The sequence below is a fragment of the Lineus longissimus genome, chromosome 11 (genome assembly GCF_910592395.1).
Source record: "Lineus longissimus chromosome 11, tnLinLong1.2, whole genome shotgun sequence".
Lineage (NCBI taxonomy): Eukaryota > Metazoa > Nemertea > Pilidiophora > Heteronemertea > Lineidae > Lineus > Lineus longissimus.
This window is the reverse complement of record NC_088318.1, coordinates 11548109-11563585: the sequence shown is the minus strand read 5'-3', so window position 1 is coordinate 11563585 and position 15477 is coordinate 11548109. Positions and strand designations below refer to the sequence as shown.

Sequence of the window (15477 nt, the reverse complement as noted above, 5' to 3'; positions counted from 1 at the left end):
TCGATATTTCAATCTTTGAGGGCGCCACCGGTGAAGAAGAAAGCTGCAGACTCCCCCTTTAGCAGAAGTTATTTGCGGTGGCGCCCTATAAGTTCAAAATATCGTTTTTATTCACCTTTAACAGTGACATCCGATATCGACAGATTTCCCTTTAACACTAGAAAGAAACGGTGGCGCCCTCTTGGAATCAAATATCACCATATCCCCCATTATATCGACAGATATTCCCATTTGGCAGAGTACCACATCCGGTGGAAACATCGACAAATTTCCCCTTTAACAGCAGACTTCCCCTTTAACATAAGTTACTGGCGGTGGCGCCCTCTAAGGTCGAAAGATCGACAAATTTTCCTTTAACAATAGTTGTGAAGAAAAAGCTTCAACTGTCATTGGATTGCCCCACCTGGAAAAAATTGGCATATGGGTATGTGGGTATGTGGTACGTGGTATGTGGTTTTAGATACTGCCGGCCCAGCGCTATCTAGAGTTTCCATGGCGACTGGAAGCCGCTACATACGGGTTACCCGTGAGTTATAATCCAAAGCTTTCTAGTTTACCGCTCAGAAGCATATGTCGTCTGATTGGTATCGCTGAGTGCTTATGTTATCACGGTCTTCTTCATAGTCAACACGGGCTCAGCGAAAAGACTTGTGAATTGCGCATGCGCCTTTATAATTGGCGCGTAACGGTTAAGGCAGGGAACATATTTTCGTTTAAAGCTGGAAAACGTGATTTCTCCACAATGTGGATGGTCTACATCCTGAAGTGACGCATTGGAACCCTGTTCCATGTTACGCGTGTTTTCGTTCGCAGCATCGTCTGCCGGCCATGGATTAGAAAAACGGCGGGAAATGTGGACGGCATATTGAGCTAGGGCGATGGGGTCTGCTTGTTCGACAGTCTCACCGAGCGGGAGTAAGGAGAGCCTCTCTGATAAACCAAAGACGTAAGCCATTTTCATTTTACCAATTTTCCGATTGACATCATTTGCATAATTGCCAATTAGACGTCGGTGATGACCTCATAACTCACTTTTAAAAAGTGAACGCACTTCGATTAATTGTGTTCCAAAAAGGAGACTACCTTAGCCTCCCTACGTCATCAGCAACCTTTCGTGGTGCTGTAGTTTCCTTCCTTCCCGGTATCCAGTGACGACGTCATGGTTTCAGTAAAATTAGCCTGATTTATAGCCGACCGCTGCGAGTGGCCGTAGCGGGCAGGGGCGCGCGGGGAGGGCTATTGCTCCAACATACACGTTTCCGAAAAACATGTTTTTTTACGCTGAATTGGGACAACATCACATTCAAATCTGTTTGATAGTGACGACAACTTCACAATCAGGAGACCGGGATAAGAGCACTTTAATTGAGTAAATCCATTGCCATCCTTGCGATTCGAAACCAACTTAGCTGCAAAGAGCAGGTATGAAATTACAATACAAAACGATAGAATTCCACTCGTACGTTAACCCAGGATGATTGTATGAAAACAGCTAATTTGTTTACACAGCGGTTACCATGGCAACTCGTAATGGATAGTCTCCCGATGTCGCTTGTTCCTGTAGGAGGTGGAACAATTGATTTAATTGTCGTCTTTCGCCGTGATAGTCATTAGCAGCCGGCAGATAATAGTGTTCATCCCAGTAATCAACCTGCATGTCTGACTGCAATTATGGCGCCATTGGTAGACTCCACTGAGTGTTTGTACGAGTATCTCATTGTAAACTTGATTTCCACCCCACCTGAACTGCCCACAGTCTTGACGAAGCTGTCACCTGGTTTAATTGATCCGTGAATTTTATGGCATCTTTCCTACTACTAAGACCACAGAACGCGAACTGTCAGTTTATAAATAGTACACAAGTTACTTGAAATAGACTATTGGTAGAAAATCAATCAATTGCGCTTGTAAATATACCTTGAGATCACCCAAGAAACCAATAATTTAGTGATAGGGGAGAGTTCGGAGATGATGTGTTCGCGCACTTGTGTCCTCGGTTGTCCAGTCCCCATCAAAGTCGAGTACATGTAGTATCATCCTGTGATGAGCGCTGTGTAGTGAGTTATACCAGCAACGAACAGTAGAAGTATTAGTTTAAAGGGGACCATAGGCAGGCGGTAGGAAGCTGATTTACATGTATCATCTTCGGGAGACTGCTATGCACAGTTCTAGTTGGGGAACGGGTAGTGTTTGACAAGCATTCCTCGTCTTGCACAGGCGTGAATAGTCTTTCAGATAGAAGAAACCCCTACTTGGCGATCTCGTGGTAGATAATCTGACCTACCTTGCTCACAGCTAGACTCTCTTTAAAGTTCAATGTATGTGGAAATTGACCAAGAGTCTTTCAGTGGAGATAGACCCTTATCCATAGACCCCGTAAAGAGTTAGACGCAATTTTTGTTTCCCGCTGTCTGGCGTCAGTGAGGAAATCGTTCAAGGGCAAGCTACAACGGTATGGTTAACAGATCTAGTGGAGTCTATCAAATCATTGTTTAGCCTTCCGGTGTCTTTCTTGATGATCAGATCTGTGCACGATCTCGTGGAATGATGTCTTGCGGACAGAATTGATTGCATCAAATTGGGTCAATCGGTAGACGCCTCGTGAGGCAGCACCACTCATCAGGTGTCTTTCTTGATGATCAGATCTGTGCACGATCTCGTGGAATGATGTCTTGCGGACAGAATTGATTGCATCAAATTAAGTCAATCGGTAGACGCCTCGTGATGCCGCACCACTCATCAATATCTGCCAGAAGGAAGAGTAAATTGTTATTGACTGTGTTATTGATAGTAGTAACATTGATTGCCGTCAGTCAAATGCATGACTGTAAAAAGGTGTCCTGAACAAGCCGGGAGAACAAGGCAAAGGTACATGCATAAAGAGAGAAGAGGTGAAACATGAAATTTGGTCCGCTGTACATGTACAGATAATGGTAATGCCGAATGGATGGCCATGGCGATTTAGCGGAATCTGCGTAAACTGCGGCATCCGACTTGTCAACTCACGGATGAGTCTTTCTGACTTCTCCGGAGAAACCATGACATAATCTCCCACCAGTCCTCCCTTGAACTGGAAAACATCTTTGCAACTGTTTTAAGGCATTATTTTATCATGTTCCATCACATTCCGTTCATTCCGTTCCGTTCCGTCAATTCGATTCGTTTGTAGAAGATTGCGACATGCCTCCGCAAATTAGGAGAACCGTGGCGATAATACCCTTTGAAATTTCACATCCTGTGTACAGTGGAATGCCATTAGCGGGGATGTCCCCTGCAGTTTCACCGGATATGACGACCTTTCGTCAATAAAGAAATCAATGACTTGAGTCTACGAAAGTGACCTCTGAATGGAAGGCTTCGATTGGCATCTAACTGTCTTTTATCGAGCCGACATAAGTTCTCAAGTCATACGGTATACGTACTCAGTGCTGGTTATTGGGATGTGATAGTACAATCACGGGCAGGATTCGTGATTCTGGATCTTGGTTGAAATTGATGACGACCTTCATCCATCGTCGGATTTCTACAGCCATTCTTCAGCCATCATCGGCTTTCTACAGCCATTCTTCAGCCATCATCGGCTTTCTACAGCCATTCTTTAGCCATCATCGGATTTCTACAGCCATTCTTTAGCCATCATCGAGTTTCTACAGCCATTCTTCAAACATCAAGTTTCTTCAGAGCCTCTTTAGCCGTCATCGGCTTTCAACAGGCTCCTGTAGAACAGTTGATGGCCTGGCAAAATCACTGAGGGTGATCAAGCGTACAAAATGCCATTGCTTTGACCGATTTCATATAAAGCTAACCTACCTGAGACATCTTCATGTCAGCACCGAATCAGTTTATTACGGTAGATGACACACTTTTGCGGCAGTTTGTCACAAAGCATCTTCCTGACAAACTAGCATGATATTTCTTCTGTTACTATGACAACAGACTGTTGGTGTTTGTAAAGGTTCTGAGAAAGGGCAACGTTACGATATACAAGATGTTCAGCTGAACACAATACCACGAATATGGAAAGATTCAGATAACAATATAAAATAGTGTTACATGTAGTGCTCCATTGTGTCTTTAGCCTATCATGGTCAAAACCAACATCCCACCAGTTACAGTCTGTGGTGGTATCACGAAAGACAGCAGTAAATCCTGGTTGGTATTTCATAGCACGAACATTATTCCGGTGTATGAGGATAACACTTTTTCAAGACTGACCAAAATGTCTCATTGTATTTTCAGCACTGCTAAGCAGACGTCTCCAACCGCTGGACGGGATGTACCACCAGCGACAGGGACAGCTGCGGGGACAGCCCCTAACCCGGTGCCTGAAATCACTGCGCCAAGCCCGGTCAAGTCGGAGTCACCAGAGAGGCGACGGGAGCCGCCAGCCCACAAAATCTCAACGGTTACGCAGGAGTCTATGTGCGAGACGTACCAGTCTGGAACTGGGGCGCTATCTCCGTCCCGCCTTGACGGAAATGCGTTGGAGCCTTGTCTGCCTTCTCCAGACGCCTACCAACCGCAGATTCGGAACTTACTGTGTGGAAGGTTGGATGATGAATATTCAATGCCAAGGTCAAAGGTCATTTATCTATATACTGTTGCCTTGCCATTTGGTAAGTAGCACTCATGTTTTTCAGACGTTCCCCAGTGAAAAGAAATCAAATTGATTCACCAACATTAGGTTTGTAAGTGCACTATGACGATGGCGATTTAACAAATCGGTTACCTAGCAATCACTGCTTGCCTTGGTTGGTGATTCAATTGCAAAAGTTGTGATTCAGCTACAACATTTCTCTGAGGGTACTCTGCTCTACTTCACTCAGATGGTGCTGTCTCAGTCGATTGTTATACTGGGCAAGTGACAGACCTCAGATATAGTGCTGATGGCCTCATCGGGAGTTTGCCAACCCATCTGAACCTTCAACATGCCAGTTTCAACAAATAAAACAACGAAAATTGCTACTGTCTTCAATAATCTTGGCGTTATGCCTTTTAATAATGTTGCCAGGTAACTGGTGAAATGTCACAACGTCCACTGATTGTGGAAGTGGCCTCGGGTGGGTGGTGCATTCAATCGTGAGGATACTAATCTGTTTACCCATCAAAGCAGAATTCTCTTCGTGAAAAGGTCATACGAGTTTGGCTTTGAAAAAGGTCCAACCTCTCTCTAAAATGATCTAGGGAGGCTGCTAGTGTTACATTAACATTCGCTAACTCGTGTCAACTTCTCTGCTCTTGTGTATGTCGATGTACATTTTAAAGAGTGATCTCTTTTACTTGTAAAATGAGATGAATCTGCCATTTGGAGGAAATATGTCTTGCTTGGCGCTATCACAGACTCCCCTTACCTAATACCAAGCATCACTTATTACCATGGTAACTCGACTGTGATAATTCTAACGCTCTAATGGGAGGACTTAATGTGTTGGTATTGTTTATTAACCCACTGGGGTTTACCAGTACACTAACTGTAGTAAGAAAATGAATTAGTGATCACAGCGGAATCGTTTGTGATGTACCGCCGTGTTCAAATGTTTGTCCGCATCTTTATTTGAAATATATCAGAACGTGCCGCCCATTTTCGCCTGCAGGTTTGTTTTTGATTTTAAAGACTAATAAAACTGATAGTAGGACCCATGCTTAATCATTAAGACTTATTTAAAAAAACTTTACATGAGCGTGGAGAAAAATGATGAAGTCAGGACCCATATCCATCTATCCTGATGAATTCCAGCATTTTTCTTCAGATGAGGAGGCAGCTGGATGAATTTGAAATAGTGAAACAGTCTGCCTGTAGAGTCAACGGGGAAGAAGAAGAAGAGGTCGATGACGACTGAGTACCAGCAACTGTCATGTCAACTCCTTTTTTTCTTTTTACAGAGTATGACGTTGAAAGAGACATGTTTCGAGAAATCGTTTACAAGAACCTATTCGTTCACTGTGCTGACCGAGGCTACCATTTAGAGATCCTGGATCATCACTGGGCCATGACGGAGGAGAATATACACAGTGAGGGCGTCAAGAAAGTTTGCCTTAGTACGTTAGAAAAGTGCCAGGACAGCTCAGTGTCTTCTTTATACTTAGTAAGTAGATTATGAGAACTGGAATATCGTCTGATTATGCAGCCCAACGGCTGTCCGTTTGGTATCCACACACACATTTGATAATTACCGGTTGCTAAAAAAGTGCAAAGCCTCTATAAATCTATTATAATGTGCAATCTTAGAAACAGGAAGGAAGAAGGAACTACTCAAAAAGCATATATTTTTCGGCCCACTTTTCCACGACTTTTAAACTTTTTTTTCTGAGATACATCCACAAGCATTGCCATTCTCGTGATGACCAGTTCGTATACATATAAAACACTCCACTATTGTTTCAGATATTCTTTAACGAGAAGATAGGTATGCTAAAGTGCCCACAAAGAATCCAAGCAGAGGACTTTGACTGCATCCTCAGCGATCTCGCAGCCAAAGAACAACAAAACTTGCTCAACCAATGGTACCGCCTTGACAACAATCACCTGCCGCCATCTTACTGCCTCCAGCCAATCAGAAAACACATTACAAAGTATGGGGATCCCGATGGGGGCGCGCATGAGGAGGCCATGAAGGAGTGGGAGGAGATTGAGGAGAAACTAGTGAGAGTTCTCTACTCGTCCATGATGAAGGATCAACAGGACAGATACTTCAAATCAGGCAAGTATAGGCCTATTGGTAGAGTTTGACAACGAACCACGTGTCGGTACCTGCCTCAGTTAGGCGAACACCTAATTTCTCCACCACATCTCTGATCAGGGCAGCCTCCAGGTCGAAATCACATGTAAACTTGCCAATTGTCCATTTTTCTTCTAAAACAGACAGCCGCTTAAATAGTCAACCAATGTTAGTGCTGGTGGCTTAAAGTATTGAAGACAGTATGGAGGAACATTGATAATAAGATTATTCGCCTTTCCAGGTTTCGAATCCGAGTTAGAGGAGGTTATATTCACCAAGAGTAGTGTGCCTGTGGATTCGGTCATCTGGATTAAGCGTACAATCAAAAACAAACCTGAGAAATTAAATGGGAAAAACTGTCGGAAATTCTCGGACATATGTGATGCGACGCTTCATAACTCAGCTCAGGATAAGATTCAGACCATCAAAAGTGCATTGGAGGAGCGAGTGTCACCGAAGCGTCAGATGGCTTACACGCTTCCTTGGGCGGATGAGGGAGTTTCTCATGAAAACAAATATCACGAACAACAGTTGATCTCACTCTCCGAATCGTTTGAGAAGTTGGCACGGCAGCTCATTGATGGTTTAATGGAAACAGACCGGGAACAGAGGAACCTGTCCCCTATAAAACGTAAGTCAGACTGGTTTAAACCTGTTTTCTTTTCTCCGTTTTGTACTTTACTGAATGCCTTTTTGGGAGGGACAGGTCTGCCAAACAGTTATAAAACCTAGCAAGGTGCGTGCGATCCTCATCCTGTGAGTGATGCAGATGGTTGATGAGCAGTATGTAGTATGAGGCAAGGCAAGCAAACTAAATGCGGTGATGGTATTTTACTTCATTGATCAAGAGACTATTGATTCACTTGGCTAGTGATCAGTTAAATCTGTGCAGGCTATTTTAGTGGAGCCGATTTCTCGGCGATGGCATAACCAACGATCGTGCAAGAGGTATCAATATGTTTGTGGTGATGGCTAGTTGTGTCTCGTTGAATCAGAAATGAACTTTATTGTCCACAAATATGTGTTGCTACAGAGCCTATGCCTTTCATTTTCAGGAATACACAGCCGCCTTCACTACGAGCTTCTACACCACACACAACTCTGCCAAATATACTCAGAAGACTTCTACGGACAGGAAAACTTGCTGAACAAAATTCAGAGCTACATCATCAGTGGGCATCCCGAGGGGGAAGTGGAATTAAAGCGCCCTCTGGTGATCAGCGGGGAACCAGGGTCAGGCAAGAGCGCTCTGGTTGCTATGGCAATCAAGCAATGCCAAACCTTTCGGTTTTGGGAAAACGCTGGCTATGTTTACCGTTTCTGTGGCTCGTCCCCGGAGTCGCGAACGCTAGAGCAAGTGATTCACAGCTGCTGTGAGCAGATTTGCCTCCTCTATGGCCAGCATCCAGCTACCTTCATGAAGGTAGGAGTTTTACTTCTACTGTTATGTCAAGAAGATGCATCCCTGGGTGCATAGTTAAACGTGCAACTTGTAATGACAGCCCAATATTGTTCATAGAGCCAATTATGTTCCAGTTGACGCCCTGGAAACCTCGTTCAGCCCATGCACATAATTGGTTTTGTTTCTTTGTTTCTTCCACAGGACATCAAACATCTTCCATCCACCTTCCCAAGTCTTCTCCAGTTCATTCCCGTCAACCGGCCTCTCCTGATCGTCCTCGATGGGTTGGACCACCTCCAACATTCCCACACTCTATCCCTCAGCTGGATCATGCCAGAACTTCCAAATACTGTCAGGATGATCTTAACTCTGAGAGAAAGTAACACTTCAATGATGGCAGAACTCAAGGCAAGTTCGCCCTCTCACTGCAGCCGCAACACTCGAGTCAAGAACTTATTCTTGATGTTCATGTAATTCACACAGATCTTCTTCAACCCCCTATTTTCCTGTACGCACCGACATACCCGGCCAGATCACGTCTTACGACATCCAATTTGGAAAGTGGCATGAGTCATTCTGACACCGCCAGTCTTCTTGGAGCATTTAATCCAAATGAAATTCCAGAGTTAGCTAAAGCATATGTGTTAGCTGAATCAACTTAATGCTTTTGCTTTTTCAGGAAGAGATTCTTGATGATACGTTCTTTCTCACACTCTCCAAACTCGACCTCAGCAGCGTAATGGACATCCTATGCAATACCCTTGTCAACTGCAACAGGACTTTAACCAAGGAACAAAGGGAAGCAGTAGAGAGTGCATTCGAGACCAGCGCCTACCCAATCAACGCTAAGGTCACGTGCAGGATAGTTAGCCAATGGAAGGACTCGGATTCAGATTGCATCATACCAAAATCTACCAAAGAACTCGTTCTAAGATTATTCGAACTCCTCGAGGCAAAGTATGGAAGCATCGTATTGGTTGCGCTTAGATATGTGTCTGCCGCGAAGTGCGGTCTCACAGACACTGAACTGAACGACTTGGTAACCTGTGATAAGAATATTGACCCTACTCCTCGACCTCCTGGCCTCCGAGTCAAACGCATCTCATCCAGTTCGTGGAGGGTGATCTTCCCAGAGTTAGACATCTTCTTGCAGCAGTGTACTTTGTCAAACGGTGTCTCAGTCTGGAGATGGAAATCCGACTTCCTCGGGCAAATATTCGAAGAGAAGTATGGTACTAAAGATACTCATAGGACAATGTTAGATTATTTTGAAGGGAGGCTTGCAGAGAGTCACGAAGACACTGGCATTCAGGAACAGGGTATGACAATCAACGAAACAGAAAACTCTCGATACATGCTTGAAGTCTCACACCATCTAATCATATGTGGTGAATTGGAAAAATGCCGTAAGAATTTCTTTGACTACAATTGGCTACATTTGCAGATTGGTGCAGTTGGGATCCACCAGGCTTTGGCTGACATCAGTAAGCATCTACTGCAAAACGAATCGGATGTTGATCTGGTTATTCTCTTTGACTTGCTTGTTGCATCCACATACGCTCTTGCCTGTGACCCGTCGCAGTTATTCCCTCAGCTGTACATGCGGACTTTGGGTAAAGATCTGACCCAGACTCCTCTCACCATGGGTCTGTGCACACTAGAACCAAGAAAACTCGGGAACTGTTTGCTTCCCAAGAAGGAACAGATCATGAGCATTGAGAACGGACGACGTGAGTTTGGGGTAGTACGGGACACAATATTGACGGGGCTGTTCCGTTTGAAGGGCGATCCCAATCATGTGATATCAGTCGCAACGAAACGCGGCGAGGTCAAAGTCTGGAATATTCAGGATGTGAAAGTCGTGCGGACACTTAAAGGTATAGTAATGCCGCGAAACATTAAGCCCATAACTCAACATCAGGTGGCAATACTGTGCAACCGCGAGATCAAGATATACAACTTGGACACCGGTTGCTGCGAGTCGAAGCTCAAAGGAATCCTAAATGTCAAGATGCCGTACTATGGCGTCCATGATGACAATCATGTTGTTGCTTTGTCCCGGAACCGGATGTACGTCAACGTTATGAATATCGTTTCCGGTGACATGGCTGCCACTTTCAAAGCTGGCGAAGACCGGTTCCTCAACAGTTTGGTCGTCAGTGGTAACGGGAAGATCTGTGTTTGTGGCGATGAGGTCCAGAAGCCGTTCCCACTGCTGGTGTGGGATCTGGGGAGCAGGAAACTGATCCATGATCTCAGGATAGAACAACATGAGTTCATCACCAGCATGACCGCCATGACACATGATGGACATTTCATCGCCTGCATTTCTAAGGTAGGTGTCCCAGAGCCAAACAGCAGGAGCAGACGATAGAATAGATAATCGTCTGCACTTCGATGGGATGGAAGGGAGAACCTAAGAATCTCATTTTGAACATTTAGCCTTTTTATGGTTACAAAATGGTATTTTCGTATGCCTTTTTGATCGGAGACAAATCACACTAGGCATGCTAGGTGGGCATGTTCTCCGTGACTTTGACGTTTTAACCTTTGTGCACTTCAGCATCAGTCATAGGTTCGACAGTATTTGGCGTCTCCGGACGTTTTACGTCCTCCATAATTTAGAAGTTTTTGATGGCATAAATGTATGCTTATTGGTTTTTAAATGTCAAGATCTATACTCAACAATAAATGGAATTCAGGTATTCAGGCCTATATCATTGATTCAAATAATGTCTTTGAAGGTCAACTCAAGCCGATAAAATCGATAAAATAAAATATTGAAAGAGCGAGCCGAAGAATAATGGATGCCAAATGGCATAATAATCAATTACAATTGGTTAGAGACAAGCAGGTTGCATATTTTTAGATGCAAGTCGGCTCTTTTACGATCAGCGCCCCTAGTGGTGGAAAAAATCAACTGAAAGAGATGCTCTGGCGAATCGTCATCATACGAAATGTTTCACTGGCACGAAACCAACACAATAACAAAAGCAAAACTAATAACAGTGATATTGATATTCAGGTATTTCTTGCGTACACACCTTATCGACCATCTCTTCACCATCATTCAGCATAATATTTACTTTCAATAATTGTCCGGCAAAATTTGTTATGACCGGCCCCATTCCTATGGCAACTGATGCTTGTTTAAACATGGAAACCATATTTACAGCAAAAAAGCTATCTTCATTTAAATTCATGACTTAATTAATCGTGCTGGTTCTTAGTTGTTACATCCGTTACCAAGGTACCAGTGTGTGCACTGCTAGACTTTTTTGTGATTAAGGATTCATCGAAGATTGATTGAACTTCAAAGCACTAAACCTATAATCACATGCTGGTCTAATAATAAAGGCCGATTTCAATTTAAAATCTGGAAAGCCGTATGTTTTATGTTGTCCTTGCCAAGGTGGATAAAGGTACCGGTATCGATTTTTCTCACGCGGCATAATTATGCCAACACAATAGCACTTGTATCCTAGTAATAGCATAAAAGTAAGCCCATCGTGGCGCTAACGAGCGATTTTTGTCGTTACACCCTGTGATTATAATCGCTGCTATGTGCCTGCGACAAATGTTTTGTTACGTTTTGTTCCTTTATGCGCAAATGCCGGTTGACATCTTTTTAAACTTCAGGAACTAGAAGGAGGTTCCAACTTCATCATCGTATACGATTTGGAGACAGGGCAGCTTTTCAAGAAATGGAAGCCAGCGCATAATACAACATGTGTTGCGATCTCAAGTGAGGCTCATTGCGTGGTCACTGGGGCTGAGAACGGCGCACTCTATGTGTGGGACCTCACAGGAGGGCAGTGCAAGTAGGTGGACTTAAAGTGTGATTTTGAATGTTTAACGAGCTTGCTAATGCCAAGGAACGTAGTAGCACTATCCGATATCCATAACAGAATGTTCCTCTTAAGCTTCAGGGCATTTCGCTTTGTACTAATCGACTGTATGCAGACGGGTATCAGGACACTTCCCCCCTGGACATTTGCCCCCCGGACTTCTGCCCCCGGACTTCTGCCCCCCTAGGACATCTGCCCCCCGGATTTTTGCCCCCCCCCGGACATTAGCCCCCCCCAGGACTTCTGCCCCCCTATGACATCTGCCCCCCCGGACATTAGCCCCCATAGGATTTCTGAATACATTGTTTCTTTTCTATTTATAGTAACGATAATTCTATATAGTAACGTCGCGGAATGCTATTCCGATGCTTGTGACGCGATAGGCTTGCGTAGCTGAGCCCGAATGAAAAAAAAGTTAGTTAGCGTCCCCTTCCTTCATTCTTACATTTAACCTATGGATTGCCCTGGAGTAATGCACATAAGTATGCTCTCAAATCTATTAATACAGGCCAGAGCTGATCATCCTGCTACTCTTGGACTGACCGACTCATCCAAGTTCTCTTTGACTGTCCCCGGTGGTAAATGTCCTGGGGGGCAGAAGTCCTATGGGGGCAGATATCCTAGGGGGGCTAATGTCCGGGGGGCAAATGTCCGGGGGGGGGGGCAGATGTCCTAGGGGGGCAGAAGTCCTAGGGGGGGGGGGGGGCTGATGTCCGGGAGGCAAAAATCCGGGGGAAAGATCCGGGGGCAGATGTCCGGGGGGCAAATGCCCTAGAATCATGCAGACGAGGGGTGGAGCATGCGACGGACCCCGAACAGTATGCGATGATGGCCTACTTCATGCTAAAACTTAGTAACAAGAATCTACGCCAATGCCAACGAAATTCATCATCTTGGTAGCAAATTAATGAAATTACTATTGATGGCCTTTACTACAGAATCCTTCTTCCACTTTCAAGGCATACACTGACCGGCCACTCGGGATGCCCAGACAAGATCTCACTCTCCGACTCGGGAGAGTTCGGCATCTCGTATGATTCCACCTGCAATGATCGCAGCGTCAGACTCTGGGATGTCAAAAATGGTAATACTAACATTCATGTGCATTTTAGTTAGCGAACATCTCGAAAAACGCTTTTTGCTATGATTCGTTTCAACCTGACCGAGCGAATGATCGACATTTGTTATTGGCCGGGGCAAAAGGTCGTGACACACGCAGAGGCTTGATGAGTCTCTAAATGATCCTGTCTGCTTGTTTATTCCTGCGAGGGATAAACTCGTTCACACAAATCTTGATTCTTTCGATAAGCAAGTATTTCATTGCTTGATTTCATTCCAGGCCTATGCGTTGGTACCTTCATCCCGGATGACGCCATGACATGTTGCGAAATCTCACCAGATGGCAGCAGTGTCATAATTGGCCTTCCGGGAATGGAGGACATCATCGTTCTTAGACCACTAACTATGGAAGGCGAGCGGTCAGCAGGGGAGGTGCCGGTATTTGGTGACGCAGAGAGGCAAGGCATGGTGTTTGATTTGGCTGACGGGCTCTGAGACCGACATCGAAGTAGCAGATTGGTCTACCAATTCTCAGATTATTGGACCAAACCAACAGGGACCCGAATGTGGAAAATGATAAGGGATGTTGTTGGATCACCTAGCTTAGGACACATTACACATTGTTATGGCTTCCTAGGACTCTTGAGATGATGATGACACCCATTCAGTAATAATATTCATGTACATATATGCATATAGGCCTACTGGTGTTCCGTTTTGCCAATCAGGCACTTTGAAAACACAATAAATTAAATTTGTTCTCGGGATAAATACTTATTTGCTGCTAAGTCACTTTAGCAGTAAAATATTAAAACACTGAAAACGTTGGACTTTCAAGTGTGAATTATCATGAGCTCGAAAGATGGCTTCCCGTCAAATGCTCAAAGGTCAAAGGGTATTTAAATGTGCGTATTCGATGGAATCATTATACACGTGATCTTGTATGTACATTGTACTGTGTAATGCCATTTGGAGTTTTCTGTGATTGTAACAAAGTGCTTTATTAGGATAGTTCTGTGTATATTTCTTTTCATCAGAAATGCATTTAAATTTAACTGAAAGTCGGTTTTCGTATTAAAATGGCTTGGCGAGTTTCCGCATCGCTTACGATTACGATTACGATTACGATTTTAAAGTCGTAATCGTAATACATGTACTCTCAAAACCGGCATGAACCAGAAATTTTGTTTCCGCATTCACACCAACGACTTGGCGTACTGTAGTACATGTCCTATACTCTGCTCTCATGCTCTGGGTGCACTTTTCTCGGCGCTAAAACATGATCAAAATCGCCGTTGATAACATTAAATGCAGTTCCTATGTTTGACAGATATGTTCTAAAGTATTCTTCAATGAATATTTCACCTTGAATTTGATATGTAGCGTGGAAAATAGGCTTTTCGCTAATCCATGTAATCGTTTTTCGACTTACGAAGATCAGCCGGAATCCTCGTAAAAGCGAGACGAAAGTACCATCGACGATTTCGCTGCGGATGACGTAGCACCAAAAATCGATGACGTCAAACACAAATCGTAATCGTAATCGTAATCGTAATCGTAAGCGATGCGGAAACTCGCTGATGTTGGCTCCGGACAGACTATCAGCGCAAAGCAGCGAGAAAACCACCATTGCGTCTGGTTGGCTGCAGTGCCAACACAATTTAAACCGTTAAACCACACTGTATCCTCGTTATTAGCTATTCATTGACAAGTTGGTGTTTTGTGATGTCTTGAAGTAAAGTGACGTGGTCAACCTCTTCCTTTGTGCAAAAAAGACCCGATATACGCCTTTTGCCAAGTTGAGACTGTTAAAGAACTAGTTCTTGAAGGCCCGCGGTGAGGCGTTGCTGTGCACACTGTTCTTCTTATACGATTTTGCACAAGGCACATACACCATGGTGAGGCGCCACCGTTCATTCCCTATATTGAATTATCGTGATCAGTCGTTTGTGATAGTTGTTCAAAGTGGTAAAGACATGACTGTGCATATTATCAAAAATTGATATCGTTATATTGTATCTGGCCAAGAAGTGCTCTATAATTGGGATGGCTTGCGGTCGTTGGTCGGCGGCCATATTGGTGATTGCCAGTGTATCGTCTGAAAGGAAGTCGCAAAGCAGCAAAGCCCTACGGTGCACCAATCACTTGCTATCGGTGCAATCTAGCCTTTAATGGCCAACACCGTTCGTAAAAACACCTTTTCTATCATACTGATTATGGTTAGATCATGTCTTTAAGTTGAAATAAAGCTATTTTTCATAAAGTGTATCGTTTAAAGAAGACCAGTCCTTTCATTTACAACATCATCTTGCAAAGCTTGAGTGTATTTTAGGAACGATACAAAGGTCTCATTGGCCGAGGATGTTCATTGAAGTCTATTGAATTCCTCAGGCAAATATACGCGAGTTGCAAATACCTATAGTCGGCATATTAATGCATGGTTTCGATA

General features: G+C 44.1%; 1 protein-coding gene across 3 annotated transcripts; it reads left to right on the top strand.

Moving 5' to 3' along the window:
- The first annotated feature begins 583 nt into the window (after nucleotides 1–583).
- Nucleotides 584–15308, top strand: LOC135496288 (NACHT and WD repeat domain-containing protein 2-like). 3 transcript variants are annotated; one of them, XM_064785545.1, is made up of 12 exons: nucleotides 3441–3763; nucleotides 4079–4152; nucleotides 4240–4616; nucleotides 5884–6086; nucleotides 6386–6701; nucleotides 6961–7350; nucleotides 7775–8142; nucleotides 8323–8529; nucleotides 8801–10456; nucleotides 11761–11942; nucleotides 12929–13053; nucleotides 13309–15308. In XM_064785545.1, the coding sequence occupies exons 2-12, from the start codon at nucleotides 4085–4087 to the stop codon at nucleotides 13521–13523; spliced, it is 4107 nt and encodes a 1368-aa protein (XP_064641615.1). In that variant the 5' UTR covers nucleotides 3441–3763; nucleotides 4079–4084; the 3' UTR covers nucleotides 13524–15308. The 3 variants fall into 3 exon arrangements, with proteins under 3 accessions (XP_064641614.1, XP_064641615.1, XP_064641613.1); XM_064785543.1 differs by having other exon boundaries at nucleotides 3441–3850; XM_064785544.1 differs by lacking the exons at nucleotides 3441–3763; nucleotides 4079–4152 and adding an exon at nucleotides 584–946.
- The last annotated feature ends 169 nt before the right edge of the window (nucleotides 15309–15477 follow it).

Excerpts from the sequence above, each read along its gene's own strand:
- LOC135496288 (XM_064785543.1), top strand. The coding sequence starts at position 3,824 with ATGTCAGCACCGAATCAGTTTATTACG. Across the intron at positions 6,087-6,385 it reads CAGTGTCTTCTTTATACTTA|ATATTCTTTAACGAGAAGAT; the intron begins GTAAGTAGATTA and ends CTATTGTTTCAG. Across the intron at positions 8,143-8,322 it reads ATCCAGCTACCTTCATGAAG|GACATCAAACATCTTCCATC; the intron begins GTAGGAGTTTTA and ends TTTCTTCCACAG.